The sequence below is a fragment of the Micropterus salmoides genome, unplaced genomic scaffold (genome assembly GCF_014851395.1).
Source record: "Micropterus salmoides isolate LMB-PRFRI ecotype aquatic unplaced genomic scaffold, ASM1485139v1 Ms_hic_scaffold_5, whole genome shotgun sequence".
Classification (NCBI taxonomy): Eukaryota; Metazoa; Chordata; class Actinopteri; order Centrarchiformes; family Centrarchidae; genus Micropterus; species Micropterus salmoides.
In genome coordinates, this window is record NW_024044237.1 from 10,471,210 (window position 1) to 10,487,311 (window position 16,102).

At 39.5% G+C, this 16,102-nt stretch overlaps 3 protein-coding genes across 3 annotated transcripts; 1 reads left to right on the forward strand and 2 right to left on the reverse strand.

Annotated features, from left to right (window-relative positions):
• Nucleotides 1–1,492: 1,492 nt before the first annotated feature.
• Nucleotides 1,493–4,679, reverse strand: mmgt1 (membrane magnesium transporter 1). The gene is made up of 4 exons (XM_038699826.1): nucleotides 4,547–4,679; nucleotides 4,123–4,175; nucleotides 3,948–4,051; nucleotides 1,493–2,363 (listed from the first exon to the last, which is right to left on the reverse strand). The coding sequence occupies exons 1-4, from the start codon at nucleotides 4,623–4,625 to the stop codon at nucleotides 2,207–2,209; spliced, it is 393 nt and encodes a 130-aa protein (XP_038555754.1). The 5' UTR covers nucleotides 4,626–4,679; the 3' UTR covers nucleotides 1,493–2,206.
• A 704-nt stretch (nucleotides 4,680–5,383) lies between these two features.
• On the forward strand, nucleotides 5,384–8,192 carry pfdn6 (prefoldin subunit 6). The gene is made up of 4 exons (XM_038700194.1): nucleotides 5,384–5,562; nucleotides 5,752–5,822; nucleotides 5,932–6,056; nucleotides 7,887–8,192. The coding sequence occupies exons 1-4, from the start codon at nucleotides 5,499–5,501 to the stop codon at nucleotides 8,005–8,007; spliced, it is 381 nt and encodes a 126-aa protein (XP_038556122.1). The 5' UTR covers nucleotides 5,384–5,498; the 3' UTR covers nucleotides 8,008–8,192.
• A 3,364-nt stretch (nucleotides 8,193–11,556) lies between these two features.
• her5 (hairy-related 5) lies at nucleotides 11,557–12,895 on the reverse strand. The gene is made up of 3 exons (XM_038699915.1): nucleotides 12,756–12,895; nucleotides 12,564–12,659; nucleotides 11,557–12,449 (listed from the first exon to the last, which is right to left on the reverse strand). The coding sequence occupies exons 1-3, from the start codon at nucleotides 12,804–12,806 to the stop codon at nucleotides 11,958–11,960; spliced, it is 639 nt and encodes a 212-aa protein (XP_038555843.1). The 5' UTR covers nucleotides 12,807–12,895; the 3' UTR covers nucleotides 11,557–11,957.
• Between the last annotated feature and the right edge of the window lie 3,207 nt (nucleotides 12,896–16,102).

Here is a 16,102-nt window from a genome sequence, read left to right on the forward strand (position 1 = left end):
TTTCTTGTCCTAGTTAGGAGCCGAGCAGCTGAGTTCTGTACAGTCTGTAATCTATTTAGGGTTTTCTGATTAAGGCAAGAGGCTGTTGCAATAATCAATGTGTGAGGAGATAAAAGCATGTATAACAGTTTCTGCATCTGTAACATTTAAAATAGGCCTTATTTTTGCGATATTTCTAAGGTGGTAAAAGCTGGACTGGACCAGTTTAGAAACATGATGCTCAAAGCATAACTTATTATCGAATAGCACGCCAACACGTTTTATTGGAGTTAAGTTGTAGGAAATTATTTGACATCCAATGTTTTATGTCGGTGAGGCAGTAATGAACGGAATGTAATGAACTCAGCATACTAAGGTCGGTGGGCTGTACAGGAAGGTATAACTGTGTATCATCCGCATAACAATGGAAGGAGATACCATGCCTGCGTATGATATCACCCAGAGGGAGCATATATATAGAAAACAAAATAGGTCCAAGGATTGACCCCTGAGGCACACCGTAGGTTGGTGGTATAGAAAGATGATTTAAAAGTATTTATAGAGACACAAAACTTCCTATTGGATAAGTATGAGGCAAACCAGTTCAGTGCAGTACCAGATACCCCCACCCAGTGCCTCAGTCTGTTTAACAGGATGCCATGGTCAATGGTGTCAAAGGCCGCACTTAAATCCAGCAGAACAAGTATTGAACATTTGCCCACATCAGCATTCATTAAGTGTCTGTTTCAGATAGATAAGTGAAGTTGCTCTCAGCATCAACACTTACTGCAGTATTTCTCAAAATTCTTGGCAAAGGCTCACTTTTGTCCTTGTTTTATCTGAATCATTTCAGCGGCTTGAAGAGATTTATTCAGTAATTCATGATAAAACAACATACCTAAAGAGCAAAGTATGAGGAAAAGAACCTTTTATGTGAGTAGACATTTTTTATTTTGCAACCCTTAGTGGGTCCTTAAATGAAGGCAACGTTTTCACTTGTCATGTTAGGTGTATGTCATTAGATGGATCAATAAATTCAACAGAAATAGCGGCTGTTATGTTTATTTGGAAATAACCTTGCCTCAAATGTGTTTAAATGCAAATCCAAGAGGAGCCACATTCTGCTGAAACTGAAGAGGAGAAACAGACATAAAACATAAATGTGTGTTTGAACTTCTTGATTTGGTGCGGCTTCCTTGACCACTCCGACTGCTACCTGGAGGCCAACATGAGCAAAGGATCAGGTGGAAATGTTTGTGATGCAGCTGTCCAGCAACAAGGTCACAGGTACATCTCTGCATCGTCATTTATTACTTCAACAACTTCCTCTCCCTGACAAATTACTTTAATCAGTGATACCATTAGCATTCGTCACTAATTTCTCCACACCGATTAGGCAGGATTGTAGAAGAACCAAGCTTTCCTGTTTTGTCTTTTTAGGATCCCTTTTGTCTGGCAGAAGCAATATTCCAGCATCTGAATAGGAGATCTGGAAAATAACAGATTCCGACACCTTGTAAAATCAGTACGTCTTTTATTAAATTAAAAACATCTGTTAAATCTTAACAAAACATAAAATGAAGGAAAAACAAACTTCAAATCCCCAAATAAATGTACCATTACCTTCTCGTTAAGTGTTCACAGTATCATTAGAAAGGCTGTCTAATGTTTTCTGTTCTCACATCTCACCTTGGGTTGATTTCCTGTGACATATCCAACCTCTTTAATGCATACATGACGTACAGATGAGCCTTTATGCTATCGGGAAATCATGGAAATAAAGAGTCCTCAGTTCATACAACAAAACTAATTTCAGTTGACAAAATGTTGCCCAGACAGCTTCTGAAGACTTGTGTGGTTGAAATGAAACAGTAACAGACCGTGTTGTATGTCCCTCATACAAAGGATATACAAAGGACAGCGGTGTCCCAATTTAGATCAGAAGGGAACAAAAAGGGTAGATGTCTCTGAATCTTAAGACTCCAAAGCGGTAACAGACTGTATATACAAACAAATCTGCCTGAAAAATTGAAGGGGTTGGCACAGTCACTGTTGAATATGTTGGTGACCACTTTTATGGACAGAGATGCATGTTTGGACAGCATATTAGTTTATGTACAAATACAAATTAAAGTAGAGGATGATGAAATCTCACTTTCCCCCCCTCTGTCTAACAAAAACAAATCTTATCTGACATTGATGACGTTATAGGCAGGAAAGGCCAGTCTCAGTGCAAATGCTCCAGCTTGCGTAGCCGTATGGGGTTGGGAAGAGCTTGCTGGTTGCGAACAGAGGAGGGCTCCTCCTCCGGCGAGCGGAAAAGCACCCGACCTCGGTGATTGAAAAGGTAAAAGGATGGGTGGTTCCTCAGTGTATCAAATGTTCTGGGAAAAGGGGGATACAATTATAAAAACACTGGCACTACACAAATACTGTTCTGCTTTCAAAAGAGCCAAACAGGCAGTTATGCACATGTTGGACACCTACTGCATCAGGTGCATTGTAATGCATGTGTCCTACAGGACTAACTCCTCTTACAACGGCAGATCACGTCTCTGCACACTGTAATACATTAATCATCTTCTCCCTTTAAAAGTCTAATTTTAAATCAAATATCAACCAATTGGAAAGCAATTTTGACTGATGTGATTTGGGGCAATATCAACAACACTGACTTGCTGTGTGCCCTGTTATATTCTCATGCAGGACACACAGTAGTGCCTGAGTCTTTGGGAGTAAATATAAAACACAGTCACAACTCTTTGTAATGCAGAGAAATAAATGAGACAAGACATTTGTTCCTCATATGCTGCAAATAAAGTTACTGATACATTTCATTCGAATCTTTTTTTCCCCCCTTAAATCTTTATCTTAATGTGTCCCTGAGCAAGACACTTAGCCCCTAGTTGCTCCAGAGGCGTGCGACCTCTGACATAAATAGCAATTGTAAGTCAGCTAAATTAATAAATGTAAGTACGTGATTCTGGCAGGACATTTAAGGCGATTAACACATGGGCAATCTTTAGAGATGCCTTATTATTGTTGTCAAGAATGTTTCTTCAACGTACTCATTATACCTTCAACCGTTTCTGTCTAAAGTGTCGGCTCCTTACACACAAGTTGAAGGTGTTTTATAAAAAACACTTTTAAAGTGTATGATGTAAACTCATTTCCATGAACAGCCAGGTGTGCATGAGACACTTTCACCTCAAGTAATCTTAGTGGAAAATATTGATATGAAAAGCAAGAAGCAAGTGAGCCTGTGGCACACAAGCATTCAAAGTTGAGTGAATTTAAATAATAAAAAGCACTGTTTTAGACAGAACTTTATAGATGTTGTAATTATCCAGTGCTGAGATGCTTGGTCGAGTAAACCGTTAACAATTTTTCTGCCTCCGGCTTCTCAGGTGGGAGAATTTGTTGCCTTCCTAAGTTTTCTATCCTATTAAAGTGAACATATTTGGACAATTAGTTGTACAGAGGAAGTCATTTGAAAACATTACACCTGACATTTCATAGAATAAATGATTCATCAAAAGAACTTTCTTCTTTTTTGCAGTTGGACTTCTACAACTGGAGAACTCAAATAGTGATGCAGTAAGTAATCTCAGTCTGCACATAAAAGAACTTTAGGGAGCAATACATATTTTGTTAGCTCAACAGTTTTTCCTTAGATCTAGATTATTTGGAATGGAACCCATTTAAAAACTGTGACCATATATATTTTTGGCAGCTTAAAAAAAAGGTGATGACATCTGAAACCATTTGGCCTTTAAAAGGAAAAGAAAATCTCTAAATAATCTTGAGAGATGTCTTGTTGTTTCTCTGTCCTTTGAATATTTCCTCAATGCACTCATTATATTATCAACCTTTCCTGTACAAAAAACACTGTGTAAAGCTCCATCTGGCCATCACAACACACACATTATCAAGGGAGAAATGCACTGGAGGGTAACTACTCAGCTTACTTGTTTTTCAGCTCTGAGGAGGCGTCCATGTCTTTGAACTCTCCAGCAATGTGGACAATACCATAACAGGTCATCACAAACGATAATAAGGTCTGTAGTACAATCTGCAAAAAGAAAAATAAAGCATGTAGCATGGACAACACTTTGGGATTTGTTGAGATTAAAATGTACTCACATCAATTGGTAGTGTCTCGTTTTCCTTCTCTGTGAGTCGCATGTATGACCGATCTGGTGAGAGAAATGTTATTTTAACCAGAAATTCAAGTGAACATTATTATTATTATTATAATATGGCAGAGGTAGTTAAGTTAAGCAGCTAAGACGGACTGGTCTGCAGGAGACCGGCTTTCAAATATCTCACTATTCCAGTCCTGCTAAACGTTGTATTCACTTGCAGTGATATCTTCACATTAACGGCAGAGGAAGATTTCAGTCTTTCATCCTGAGCGGGGCTAAGCTGCGCTAGCATCTAGGTAGCTAGCTGTTGGACCGAAAGGCCCGACCTGCTGTTTAAACACCCTCACCGGAGACAACGGAGCCCTCCTGGAACAAACACAGACACCGAGGCCCATGTTTTCATCCCCTGCACTGAAACTTACGTTGTGCCGCTGAGAAAGCTGCATGAGCTAAGGCAAAAAGTCCGACGCCGACAACACCTTTCCAAAACGACGAGGCCATCTTGATGCAGGCTGACGAGGAGTTGTATGCAGTGTCGTAAAACACTGTCGTAAACAGCCGGAACCGCGATAGGGTAAAAAAAAAAAAATCATCACCTACTACATTAAATCAAGGAGAACAAAGAAAGATACCACAATGACCACATTTTAAGATAGAAATTAAACATTATTTTAAAACTTTATTTGGTTTCAAGAATATTTAAGCAATCAACACAGTTAAAATTAAAAAAAATATATATTTTTCTTTATATTTTATATTTGCCTTTGTTGTTTGTTTGTTGCAGGTCACCCGTGTGTTTATAGTTGTGTCCTGTTCTATTATTCTTTCGTACTTTTGTTTCGGCTAACGACCTTTGTAAGAGATGAATTCAAGATTCAATAAAGACGAGGAAAAGAATAAATAATAAATAAATCAACAACACATGTAAATTAAATTAAATACAAATATACAAACTGTGCAGTAGCTTTAATGTTCATTATTTATCCGTGTTCTTGATTCGTGATAATTTATTTGGAAGGATTTTTTTCAAAACTTTATTAATACAATAGTATATTAACAGACACAACAATACGGGGAGTACAGACAATATGGAAACAGGCAAATAAGAAAACAAACAACACAAAAATAAATAAATAACATTCAAAATTAAGCCCATACTTTTAGACAAAGGGACAAAGTTATTATGAGATTCCAATATTTTGTAATGAATATACAACCCTGCTCTTACTTTGAAGGGATCAGCCAATATCCGCTCTAGCCGCTGCCCTTTCCTGTTAGCTAACGCATAGCTTTCATGTCATACCACATTTAGCTACCTGTCTCTAATCTCTTATATTTACTCAATCTATAGTACTTTTTCGATCAAACGCAAATATGGCAGAGGCCATTCAAAAGAAATTGAAAGCGGAAGTAGAAAAATATACACTAATGCAAAAAGGTAGGTGCCAGCTTGCATGGTTTCTCATATCGTGCCATGTTGTGTCGAGCTAACGTTAACTAACCATATTAGGACAACTAGAGCTTTAAATATTATCTTTACATAGAAAGTAGTATTTTTGGTTGCAACAATACTGCCATTACATTTAAATATATCTATTAATAGTCTCACTAATTCATGTCTGTTTAGATGTTAGCAAGAGCATGTCAGCCAGACAAAAGCTGGAGACGCAGCTGACAGAGAACAACATTGTCAAAGAGGTAAATCACAGCTCATTTACCTTATTAAAAAACTGAACTGCCAGTGTTGGCATGTAAATCTTGTGTATTTGGATAATCAGTATTAAAGATATGATCTCTGTCTTAACAGGAACTTGATCTGCTGGACAGCTCAAACACAGTTTATAAGCTCATTGGCCCAGTGTTAGTGAAGCAAGACCTGGATGAAGCCAAAGCCACAGTCACAAAAAGGCTGGAGTACATCAACGGAGAGATGTGAGTCACTAAAGCTGTGGTCCATTTCATAGTGGTCATGCCAGTAGTTTTACATCCTGTACAGGTGCTATGCTAAGAGATCTTGACAGTGTACTGGGACCCAGTTTGACCAGAGCAGTCGTATAAACGTCCATATTCCATATAACCATAAGTCCAGTGTGGTTTCAGTTAAAAGGGGTCAGTAATGCTCACACAGCTGACTGTAGTCACTGGTGGAATTAGAAATTGCATTGAGCTGCAATTTATAAATCTTTGAATGTGAAATTTAATTTGAATGTCTGTTAATTAATTAATTTGATGGTACTGTAGCAGTGATTATAACTGACACATAAATGGGAGTGTTTCTGCATGCCCTGAGAAGATACTTTAGCAGGCACCTACTGTGCAAATACACTGTGGTTATGATTCATCATTACATTCTTCCTATGTCACACATAAGAACACTTGAAACACACCTGTTCTAATCCGTTTCACTTACTGTGCCACCATTTTCATTCCTGGATTGAGTGCATCATTACAGGCTAACCAGGCCTGTCCGATTTTGACAGCTCTTCCAAACGTGGCTGAGAAATGCAGCTTTCTTTTGCCTTAACGTTGAGGACACTGGAGTATTGTTACCTGCCTGGACAGTGAATTTGCATGGATACGTTTACCATTACCCTGATAGGCTTTCTGCCAGTTGTCCATCATGTATTAAAGCAAAAACGCGACTATCATGTTATATCAAGTGATAATTAGCCTAAACGTTATTAGCTGTGATTTTATAAATGTCAAAGGAATTGTCAGCATGATTTATTATAAAGGGTAAATATCACCACATTTATTGCATAATATACTAAAAGTATCACACAGGAACTTCAAGTGTTATATATATTAATCTTATTCAATTTTATATACAGTAACTCCTGTTAGATAGCACCATGATATTGGGTATTTTAAAATTATATTACACCGTCTCATTCTTCACATATGTGCAGTCTTAACAGCCACCTGAGCAACGTTGACTGGAAATTCATAACACAAGTAGGCCCCTGGGCCCCCGTTTCAGAAAGCATCTGCATCTTTAAAAGCTTAATAAATGTAATGGGCTGTAGCTCTTTATCATTCATTAAGGAAATTCCAGTCTGGTAAGCCTAAATGATGAATGAGCAACACTGTATAGAAAGTACTAATGGTAACGTATCGATCCTTCCTCCACTCCTGCATTTTAGAGCCTATCATGGTCCGTGTTGGCACGCATTCACATTTCTAGCCCCACCCGATTAAAATGGATGATCTGCCTTTATTTACTCGTTGCCATGGTGATTCATAGTATCGGAGCTACATTTATGATGGCTTTTTTTCCTCCCCGTACACTCGCTTCCATCAGGCTTCACATACTCAGAGTTAATTGAACTTAGTAGAGTTTCCCACCTCAGGCTCAATCAACCCAGAGCTCAGGGATAAGCTCAGAGTTTGTTAAGCCTGCTTTCTGAAACAGGGCTCTGACTAGGTACAACTAGCTCAATGTAGATATTTGTGCATATCTTAGCTGTGCTATCATGTTCCCTCACATGTAGAGGGCAGTAATGAGTAGGATGGACAGACAATTTACAACCTCCATGCATAGGCTTGTGTTGGATAGATATAGTCAAAATAGAATTATCAGTACATGGCACAGAGTGGGAAAAAGTGATGTTTTATACAGACGTGTGAGCAACGCCTCTTTTGTGTTTGCACTTTCAGTGGACATAAACACAAATGTGGTTCATTTTGTTGTTTCTTTAAAATTGTGAAATTCATTCTTCATTTACATTTTTATTCTCCCTCATTGTTTTTGTCCCTTTACAGTCAAAGGTACGAGATGCTCCTGAAAGACATGGAAAAGAAATCTGAACAGCATCGAGAAGTCTTGTCCAGTTTGCAGCAGGAGTTTCAGAGAGCTCAGGGCTTGGCTGTGGGCAAAGTTTGACCAAGTGATCCAGCTGTATGCTCACACACATGCGCATAGAGATAAAAATAGAAGGGGTTAGTCACAATAAAATGTAAACCTACAACATAAGGCAGAGTCAATTCTGCTTGTATCTTGTCATTAAGCAGCGTTATTACTGTGACTTTTCTGTTGTTACTAATAAACATGTTTTTCATGAAAGGTCATACCTTCTTCAGTTTGAACTGATCACACTAAACAAGCTTGGGTGGCACATTTTCAGTGTGTGCTTGTTTCTGTTGAACATTTGCTTTAATTGCTGGGGCAGGCTGGTGGCCACTGAAGCAGATGTTGTCCAGTCACTGACCCGCCCACACCTCGCATGAGTGGGGGGAAAAAAGCCCAGCAGTGCAGCTTTGTTCACATTAATGAATGTGCTTTCACCTGCTGTCTATACCACCAGCAGAGGATTTTGGCTGCATGAATAATCTAAAACAAAGTCTTCTACGGTCTTAAGAACCCCCCCAAATAAATCTTTGTAACAAACGCCAGCTCGTTTAAAACAGCAAGTACCCTGCATATTTTGGTTACATCTTTCCTGATGCCTCAGCCAGCTTAAGTTGTCTAGGCAGTACATTGAATTCTTTAATACACCACTGAGCTATATTTCTGACCCACTATAATTCACTGTAAACTACAGCACAAATGTTCCCTCAAACACTTAGGCGACATTTGTAGCCTAATAATGAAGAGCAGGCAACATGCTAGCCTGTCAGCTAACAAATTTGTATCTTTATACAATGTAGCTTAGCCTACACAACCAGCACACACATAGGGCGACACATGTTGTGAATGCATTGACATACTGGAGTCAAATATAAATTACTAAAATAGTTTCATGCCATACAAAAATTAGTATTTTGAATTGAAAGTTTTTTTTTTGTACAATATGGGTCTAAATTACAGGTTAGTTTGTTTTTAGTGCTGAACCATAACAAAAGCTAATTTAATACAGCCTGTGTTGAATTTGGGCTACAAATTACACCACTCAGATTCACAATAATAACACTGTACCACCAAACGCTGTTTTTTGTGCACGAGCCTGTCACCTCTGGCGCGTGGGCGGCAGCAAGCCCATTAACACCTGGAGGTGGGCTGCTTTTATAACATCCAGACTTCGGCTGTAAACCTGGCCGACACGTGGCTACTGGTGCATCACCTATATCTAAAGTATAGGCTGAAATGGTCAGAAGTTTAAAGTAAGATCTGTAGCTTATTATATCTGACTTATTCACGTTGTAACAAATTTGACTGCAACGTTTTAGATAGGCTGAAGTCCAAGAAAGTTACTGCAATAAAAACGGACAAACTCGAGACAATCTTACAATAAGCCCAAAAGTTTAATGTGATATTTCTATAAAAAGAACTGATGGCTTTTTATGTGAACTGCAGTCATCAGAGGGTTTGTTGGTGAGGCCAAAAGGTGATTTATCACTTTGCTTTATTGTGTTCGCGCCGATGTGGTAAAAGCCAACAGTTTCAGGAACAACTGCTGTGTGAAAAGTTTAGCAGTGTGGTGGCTGTCAGAGGCTACTGTTTGAAAACTAAGAGTTTTTTGCAATTAAAGTTTAAGGTTAATCTGCAGTTGTTCTGAGGCAAATTTCCGGGTGCTTTTTGTCCAAAGTAAACAATCCAGAGACCTTTATATCTGCATTTAACTAATCCTTATCTGTTATACACTGACAATAAATTCTGCCTCTGGACCCGTTTAATCCTCATTTAGGCAGATGCCCATCAGATGAAACCCTAATCTGATTCCAACTTTAATTGATTTACTTAGTCCTGCGGGCTTTTCTCCAGGAGGTTTAAAGCTTAAAGTCGCACAAAAGAGCATCCAGTCCAGAGATCAGCCCAGCGGGACTAACACCCGCTTTGATAGAGGATGTTTTCACACAGGCTTTGAAGGAATGCCTGTAAGAGAGAACACTTTTAAGATAAACGTAGGCTTTAACGTTACAGACAGCGACTAATGGTGTAATAAGTGTTTTTTTATCTATAATCAGGTGCTATTTTGTACAAACGTGGATCGACTTTAAACGGAAGTTGCGCATCAGTCAGGACCAAAGCATAGCCTAAATTAAAAAGGTCGGACAATATCTTAGAATGTAGTCTACGACTGAAAATATAATAGTGTATTGATAATTTAATTTGCTGTAGGCTATTGCTAATAGCTAATAATAATTAATTCATTTTCACAAGTAGTGATAGATAATGGTGCTATATCGCCCTCAGTAGGCCTATTAGGCTATACAATCAAAGGGTCATAAGAAGATAAATCCTATAGTTTTTCGAATATTCTCCTCCTAATATAGAATATAACCTATAGACGCATCTTCTGTACCCTGGAATAAAAGCTGCTCAGTGCGCAATCATTTTAGGCTATATCCCTTATCAACAAAGTGTAAAGCCCAATTTCAATCTTCCTCAGCACATTTAAAATTTATGGCTGCAATAATCAAGTTTTTTACAGATGAGAGGAGCTGCCTACTTGCCTTTTATTATTCCCATGAAAGGGGAGAGGGGATAGGCTACTTAACCCAGGATGGAGAGCAGTTAGGAGACCTTCAAGTGTGCATTGATGTGTTGATAAGCGGGAGCCTGTTGCCTTTAGTGCCGTTTTCAAATGTAGAAAAGCACACGACAGTGGCCATTAACACACTGTCCACACTTTTCAATCTGCAAACCATATCAGATCCTCAAATTCTGAAACTTAAATAGCGATATCTACAGTCTATGAGCCTAACCTGTAGATACTTAAAACTGCTTTGGTAACATTGCTGATTTTAACATGATTGTATATTCACTCAGTTAATGCTAACAGTGTTCCCTCAGTGCTTAATCATACTAAATCACAACATATCTAACTAATGCTATGGGAAGCATGATTCAGCATCAGTGACAGCTGCTGTGGTTTGCTATCTCTGTTTTAGTGGCTCTTCCAACACGAACAGTGCAAGTCTGCACCTGGAGATTTTCATTAGGTAGTAAAAAAAACAGCTGAACATTTGTTTTTGGTCAGCCAAAAGGGACTGAAAACACATGGGCCTACAGTTTTTTGTTTTGAAATTATGTATGCTATGTAACAGAATAATACACAAATACTGAAAATACTGCATATTTTATTGATTTATGCTTATTATACTAACTGCAGGGCTACACTAACATTTTCCTGGATCTATATAACGCAGAGTTGGGTCAGGAATTTGTGGATTTAGATTGGATGCTACCACACCTGAAGCAGTCTGGGTACTGGACAGTGTGTGAATGGCCACTCTCGTTCGCTCATTTTCATTTGAAAAACCGTACTTAAGATGAAGAGAAGCAACCAGCTCCTCGCATCAACATGTCAATGGACAGTGTTTCATAACTGTTGTTCAGCCCGGATAAAGTATTTGAAAACTGTCCTGTGAATGTCCCACTTTCCTTTAAAAGTAGGGCTGAAGTACAAGCTGTTCACACAGCAAACAGGCCACTCGAATAATCTGGAATGATCAGGAAATTGTACTTTTATTGTAAACAGGACCAGAGAAGTCAACAGCCACAATCATAAAATACATTCCAGGATCATGTCTCAAATATATACATCTCAGAGCAATAGCAGCAATAGAGCAGCATCTCAGCTGTAAAAGTCAAAGAAGGTAAAGCGCTTTTACGCGCGCGCTTCAGCAACAGCAAATACACAGTATTCGTGTTTGTTACAAAAAAAAATCTTGCGGACACTGCCTTCTGAAAATATCACATATTCACAGCTAAAATATAAAAAAGAAAAAATATGATTGAAGATCAGTGGGGAACTCCATCTTACATGTGAGAGCTGTCAGGGGAAATATCTTCACTATACAAAATAATCCAGGCTGTACAATAAACTATATATTTACACAGTCTGCCGGCATAGAGTACATATCTAAAATATAAATGTGTGTCAAAGTCTGTCACTGAGGCCAGGGTCGCCACACAGGGTCAGTGTGCGCGCGGGGTGCAGTGGAGGAGAGCAGCTCCCTGGTGTCACAGTGGATGCCAGTCTGGGTTTGGTATGGAGCGCAGATCCCGTGCTGGCTGTGATGGTGGGTCAGAGGAGACAGAGCCGCCGAGCCACCAACAGGAGCAGGTATCAGTGCCCCGTGGATGTGTCCGGGAGAGGAAGGGAGAGACTGGGGTTCGGCATGCGCAAGAGAGGCCTGGGCTGTACCCCCACCGGTTTCCTCGGACTTCTGGCTTTTGCTGGTTATGAAGTGGCTGACCCGCATCAGACAGGATCTCATGCCGTCGTGGTAGTTTTGTTGGCGGGAACAAGTCGGTCTCTGCACCCTGGACAGGACTTTCTTCGTGGCCCGGTGACCCCTCTCCACCTCCTTGTCTGTCTTCAGGAAATGGACCACACTCTCCAGAATCTCAGCCTTCTCCACCTTTGGATTCTTCAGTTTCTAAATGGAAAATCAGAGTACAAATCACTCACTAAAAGTCGGTATAAAGTACAAGCTACAAAATAAACACTGAGCTATTACCCTTTTGTCCAAAATGATGCATACATGACATACCTCATCGTGTGTGTTCTCCAGCATCAGAAGTCGCAGTGTCTCCAGACTGTGGTTAATCCTCTCCCGTCTCCGTTTCTCCATCAGAGGTTTGGAGAGCTTTGGGTTGAAAAGTAAAACATTAGGCTACAATAATATCCCTAAACAATACTTTAGACACATGCGTTTCTTACACTAGAATGTGCAGCATCTTACCCTTCTCGTAGTCCTTTGTCGCGGGGACTCTGGTGAAGATAAAGACTTCATGTTAAAAGTTGCCTGTCGGATCTGTGTGTGAATCTAAAATGAAAATGGCACGTTTGTGTCCTCAATTTGTTGACGTCCCTGCAGGTGTAGCCACGCCCCTCGCGGGACACGCCTCTTATTCATTCAGCAGCACGCCGCCTTGGCAATAAAGAAAATTTGGATTGATCTAAATCCAAACCTCTTCTTTGCAGCAAACGTATCATACTATATGACTTCACATATTGCACGTAATAACAACTCCATCTATTTTCCAGTTAATAGCCTATATTGTGTATAGAATTGCCCCAAAATGAAAGTTTAATTTAGCACAACTGAAATTGCAGCCCAAAATAAAGAGTGTGCCATGTCAAAGCCTGGTTTTGGTTTCTTAATCCATTGAAGGGTAAATTCACACAAACCTAAAAGAAAAACTTTCTTAAATTTGTGGCTTCATCGAATCATTCATATACAGTATTTCTGTCTGATGCAATGGACCTAGTAGACCTAAATAAAATTTTATTTACTGTATTTACAGAAATACTACTGAATGAAACTGAGGTCTGTTGATTATACTGACCTTCATTTACTTGATTACTTTCCACCACATTATAGGGTTTAGCGCAGAACACAGGCTATAAAAGACTAAAAGGAATGATCGTTTCCCTGCTGCCACTGTTATTTGTCTGCAAATAAAAGTCACATTTCACTTGACCTTTTTTCCCCAACCCAACCATTTTTCTGCTGAGTGATAGAATGCCATATGTAACTGGTGAAGCCTTTTCTGCTTGTTGATTTTGAAACCAAACCAACGCCACACCCTCATATCTTAAAATAGGACCTCGCCTTGTGTTGGGGAGCCAAATTGCCTATTCACACCTAAACGCTTGTTTTGTGTGAAGGAGTTGTGTTTATCAGTGGGGAGGGGTCAATGCCATCGCAGTGCTTTCGTGAAGACTCTGGGCAAGATCTTAAAAGTTTCTACTATAATGTTGCCTAGGCCTATCATTTCAGCAGTTGGACTCGACATGTGCTTTGAGTTTGGGGTAGCTTTCTCCGCACTGCATTTATGGTCACCCTGATCCTTATAATAGGCTAACGTGTGGAGATAACACTGGGATGATCGGATCACAGGGATCTCCTAGATTAAGTGGCTTTTCAGAGGCAATGATACTTCCGTTTTAAATCAAAGAGAGGGCGATTAGTAAAGGCTCAGAGGTCACTCTTGGTAACCATGGTAGAGGAGGAACTCAAGGGAAAAGATACAATTTCCATTAGACTATAGTAAATAGGCCTACTTCCATCTATAAGCTACATTCTATAGTAGCCTATGATGATGTATTGGGACTATAAATGGGGAAAGCACAGGCTAGATTTAATGTCAATGCCTGGATTCATACTATTTGGACGTTAAGAGTCTCTCTCTAGGCCTAGTGTGTGTAGGATTTAAGCCACGTGGACCCGCCCCCACCACAAATAAGTAGACCTAGTGCTCCCTGAGCCTGTGATGGAAACTAATTAGGCTAGTGAAAATGTGCGCTTTGGTGGCAGAGAAATGGAGCGTTTACTTTCTAATATCGTGACTTGTCGGGTGTATCGGCCACACTGACAAAAGAGTTCAAATCAAATGGAGCGTGCAGGGGTTTTGAACATGTGGAGAGGTCAACAACGGCTTTGATTTTGGAAAGGGATCCCGTGTGAAGTCCAAACATCGGACATCAGGCCGACCTGAAGCAGCGCACACTTAACACTCAGGTGCAATAATCATCCTCACACTCCATCGCATCAACAGGCAAACGTGACTTGCTCCCGTTTGGCGCGGTGACCCCTGAATTTAGCTTGTTTCCAAGTTGAATTTTTTATTTATTGTAGGCTATGGTTCATAACTGCAAATGCACAAGCCACCGTGTCTTGTATTTGCAGCCAGTCTTCTTCATTTGGACCTTCGCTGCTCTTGTTTTGGTCGTTTTCATCACTTAATGCAAAGTGCCGATGTCTCACACATCATAAAATGTTCTCATAGCTGCTCACTTTCTCACTTAGTTTCTGTTCCCACGAGGAGAAAAAAAAGTTTCCCAGAGTCTCACCTCACGCGCTCATTCTCTGGGAAAAAGTAATTTAGCCTAATGCGATTATTAAATGTGTGTGAAAAGACTCATTACACTGTTTCAATGTTTACCTCTGATGTTCCTGCAGTGTTCTTACTACAAAATAAGACAACGCCTTATAACCTTTCATGAGTCATTTAGGCCTATTGATAAACCACAAAACGTACACCAGCAGGCTTCTGTTAGGCTTACTGATGATGTAGACTATAATCTACAGGCTGTATAATCTATATATGTAGTCTGTATCTGATGTAAGATAAGCTATAGGTTATTGGTAATATTGCTGCCTTTAACTGTTGTAGGTCTATAAGCTGGGCCTATATACAGACACTTCACCACCTGATCATTGTTTGAAATTTGGTTTCGATTTTAATCATATGCCATTATAAAGTTAGTTGAGACCATTTTGGTGTTAAGTGTCGTCACTCACACCTGTCAGCCAATCACAGGCAGCACGAGGCCTTCTTATAATCGCACACAGGCAACAGAAGGCCGTTTCGACTTCTGCTTCCACCGAGGACCTTTGGACCAAACACTGCAACATGACCAGAAAACTACAAAATCCACTTCTGGAAGATGGCAGGAGTAGAAAAAGGGTAAGAACCTTTTATTTCTTTTGGTACATATTTACAAATGTTGTTTAAGTTTTAAGTAATGTTCTTTAATAATCCTGTAACGAGCAGTTGTAGGAAAATGTTTGGGTTGCCAGATTTATAATTGAATTAGGTTAGTATCATTTACTGCAGACAACAAACAAACAAACAAGATTTTTCACTAAAAGTTGTTCTCATTAATGGCTTATAAATTATTTATACAGCGTTAGTAAATTATTTACCATTAAGGCATCACTTGTAACTTTTAAACCCTTTGTTAAGGGGGCCTGAGTAGGATGTGATATCATTTGATACTGCAGATACAAATTGTATATAGAGCTAGATGTGAGTGGTGACACATATAAACACTGATCAAACAGCTGGGTCTCCTTGATAAGTGACCACATCTTCACCACACTCACACACTGCTGTGTTTCTCTGTCTAGGTCCTGAAACCTGTTGTGGAAAAGAAGAGAAGAGATCGAATAAATCAAAGTCTTGCTGAACTGAGGAGTTTGCTGCTGAATCATACATCTGACCCAGTGAGTCATTTCAAGAAAATCACATCTAGCCTCTACACTTATGCAAGGGAATCATAACCGTATAATAATGATATTAT